Below are 3413 nucleotides of genomic sequence, written 5' to 3' on the forward strand. Positions count from 1 at the left end.
CCCGCCCCCACAGGCCTCTCGCGCGCCCCGCTGGCCCTGTGCCCGCCCACAGGGGGCGTCCTTCTCGCCCCCCACCCTGCTGCTCCCCCTCCCTCCCCGGTCCGCCTGTTGGCATCTCCTGCTCGCCCGGGGGGAGTTTTGGGGCTTTGGGGTGTGAGTGGCGTGGGGTGTGGCTGGTGCTCTGTCCAGAGGGAAGCAGAGAGGAGCCAGCCAAACAGCAGTGGACTGACGGCAGGAGCCGGAGGCCACCGCGTGTCCCTCCCCAGCTGTGTCTCAGCTCCCATGCCATTCGCCCTGCCCGGCTCCTGTAGGGGTCACTCCCATTCCCCGACACACCTCTCACTCCACGACCCTTCCCAGAACCTGGGAAGCCCACGGAGCCAGGAGCCCCTGGATGGAAGAGCCACGTCCCACCCGGCAGCCTGGCTCTCTCGGGGGACACAACAGCTCACATGGCAGAGAAGGGGAACCCAACAGGCACCAGGGGCCACGCCTCACCTGGCCGGTCTCGGGGATCTTGGTGGCCAACAGCCCACCCGCTCCCAGTTCTCTGCTGCCGTGAGAAGTAGCTTCCTGGCAGAGGGGGCTCAGGGCTGGGGGCGGGGGCTCCACTTCCTCCCTTCCACCCACCCCTCCTCCCATCTCCCTCCTTCCGGAGCTGGGGGAGAGGTCCCAAGGGGTGGATGCCAGGTGAGGCGACTGGGGGGGAGCCTGACCTTCCGGCAGCCGTGGTCGTCCTCAGCGGCCCCCGGGCTCAGCTGGCCCGCCTTCTTGCAGATAGACGGCAAGGACTGGTTACAGGGACTGTCGTTCCAGCGACCCTCCTGGGCACACAGGGTGGGGAGCGGCTCAGGCCCTACCCCCCGCCTCCCACGCCCTCCCTGGAGCCTGGCTTCTAGGCCCGGTCCTGCTCAGCTGGGCTGTGTGACCCTGAGCAGTGAGCTGCTGTCTCTGTGTCTGGCCACGCGGCAGGAGGTGGGTGCATGGTGGGGAAGGGTGCCGGTTAGTTCCACAAGCCCCGCCCATCGAGGAAGTCAGTGGCTGCCGTCAAATGCCCTAAGATGTCGACGGGTACGTCTCGATGGGAAAGCCGTGCTTTTGCATGATTTACAGCTCATGCTGCAAGCGTCAAAACCAAGCTGGCTAGGATGACGGGAGCAGCCCAGGCAGGACAGACATCTGGCTGGAGCCTGCTGGCCAGGGCGGCAGGCCGGGCTCAGCCCCGAACCTCAGCTGATGAGGCCAGAGAGGAGTCAAGACCTGGGCCCCCCAGATGCCTCAGCCTCCACGGCCTCCAGGCCCCAGCCCCGGCGAGCCTGCCTTTGGGCCCCGTCCCGAGGACAGCCGTGTTTGTGTGTCCCTGTGCCCCCAACATGCCTGGTCCTGGCAGACACTCAGTAAACAATTGTTTTTAAGGCTGAGTGTGGTGGCTCATGCCTGTAGTCCTAGCACTTTGGGAGGACAAGGCAGGAAGATCGCTTGCGCCCAGGAATTTGAGACCAGCTTGGGCAACACAGCGAGACCTCGTCTCTACAAAATATCAAAAAATTAACTGGGTGCAGTGGCGAGGGCCCGAGTCCCAGCAACTCAGGAGGCTCAGGCAGGAGGATCACTTGAACCCGAGAGGCTGAGGCTGCGGTGAGCAGTGAGCATGCCACTGCACTCCAGCCTGGGCGACAGAGTGAGATCATCTTACGCTTCTTAAACAGCACCCTCTAAAGCGAATGGCTCTGCTGTGACCTTCGGACAGTCTGCAGGATCTGATGATGTCCTGTCACTGGGACATCACCAGGCTCCCTGTGGCTTCATTCCCCTTGCCCTCTTTTTTTTGAGTTGGAGTCTCATTCTGTCACCCAGGCTAGAGTGCAGTGGCATGCGCATGGCCACCCCCGTGTCGACCTGCTGGGCTCCGGCGATCCTTCCGCCTCAGCCTTCCAAAGAGCTGGAACCATAGGTGTGCGCTACCACGCCCAGCTGATTTTTGATTTATGGTAGAGACGAAGTCTTGCCAAGTTGCCCGGGCTGTTCTCGAACTTGCAAGCTCAGGCAATCCACTTGCCTCGGCCTCCCAAAGTGCTGTCATTACAGGCTGAGCCACTGAGCCCAGTCTCCCCACTTTTTTTTTTTCAAGAGACAGGGTCTGACTCTGGGTCAGGCTGGCATGCAGTGGTGCAGTCGTAGCCCACTGCAGCCTCAAACTCTTAGGCTCAAGCAATCCTCCTGCCTGAGCCTCCTGAGTAGCTGTGACTATGGGCACCACTACCACGCCTGGCTGACATCTTGCAATTTTTTGTAGCGGTGAGGTCTCGCTATGTTGCCCAGGCTGGTCTTGTACTCCTGGTGTCAAGCAATCCTCCTGCCTCGGCCTCCCAAAGTGCTGGGATGACAGGAGCCAGCCACTACACCCAGCCTTTGTTCGGCTTTTGCTTTTTTTGAGTTGGAGTCACTCTTGTCGCCCAGGCTGGAGTGCGCTGGCGTGCTCACGGCCACCGCAGCCTCCACCTGCTGGGCTCAGGCGATCCTTCCGCCTCAGCCTTCCAAGTCGCTGGAGCCACAGACACATGCCACCACACCGTTAGCTTTTGTGGTTTTGTCGAAGAGGCGAGGTCTCGCCAAGTGGCCCAGGCTGGTCTCGAACCTTTGTCCCTTTTTAAGGCTCTCTTACCTCTGCCCTGTGTCAATTCCGTCAGTTGCCCTCGCTGCATCTAGGCCCACAGGCAGTCACAACCCCAGTTTCTGGAGAATTCAGGCCCCTGGGAGGGCGGGGCTGGGCCGAGGGCTACCTAGCAGCCCTGCCTGTGACCATCTGCACAGGATGTGGGCTCTGATGCCCCCTGCTGGCGGAGAGGGCAGCTGGCCCGGGACCACGCGGGCACTTGACTCCTCCCGGTGACTGGCAGGGTGACCGCCAGCTGGGCCCTGAGGGGTTCCAACCCCGACACCCTCCCCAGCGCGAGGGACGGGGCAGGGACTGCTGGAGGGTGAGGGAGCCCTGGAGCCCCGCAGGCGCTGACCGGAGGCCGGCCTGGGGGGCGCCGTGAGGGCAGGCATGGTGGGCCCTGTGCGGGTCTCACCGGCCCCCAGATGGTGACGCAGTCCTCCAGGCTGTCTCGGAAGTTGTTGGGCTCGAAGGGGTGCCAGTGCGTGAAGCTCACGAGGCTCCCGTCAGACCACTCGAAGCTCATCTGCAGCTTCAGGTCATTCAGGCCGATCCACAGCTCCTCCACCTCTGGGGATGCAGGGGCAGGCGGTCAGCCGACCAGCAGCGGCGGGGTCAGGCCAGTGGGATGCTGTCAGCTGGCCGCTGGGGGGGCAGGCTGGGTGTGCAGTGGGGAAGTGGCCAGCCGGCCACCAGTGGGGGGACAGGCCAGGGTACGGGGAGGAGTTGGCCAGCCGGCCAACTGGGGGGGACA

At 63.4% G+C, this 3413-nt stretch overlaps 1 protein-coding gene across 1 annotated transcript in view; it reads right to left on the bottom strand.

Moving 5' to 3' along the window:
• The window catches only part of LOC103271631 (C-type mannose receptor 2-like), a gene marked incomplete at its 5' end in the record, with an annotated part of 3469 nt that extends 240 nt beyond the window's left edge, over positions 1-3229 (bottom strand). Inside the window, 2 exons of the mRNA XM_021718090.1 lie at positions 717-824; positions 3075-3229. Of these exons, the coding sequence (XP_021573765.1) occupies positions 717-824; positions 3075-3229 (263 nt within the window). The remainder of the gene's footprint in view (positions 1-716; positions 825-3074) is intronic.
• Between the last annotated feature and the right edge of the window lie 184 nt (positions 3230-3413).

Source organism: Carlito syrichta, unplaced genomic scaffold (assembly GCF_000164805.1).
Source record: "Carlito syrichta isolate Samal-C Ts95f unplaced genomic scaffold, Tarsius_syrichta-2.0.1 Scaffold311811, whole genome shotgun sequence".
In the NCBI taxonomy this organism is placed as follows: Eukaryota; Metazoa; Chordata; class Mammalia; order Primates; family Tarsiidae; genus Carlito; species Carlito syrichta.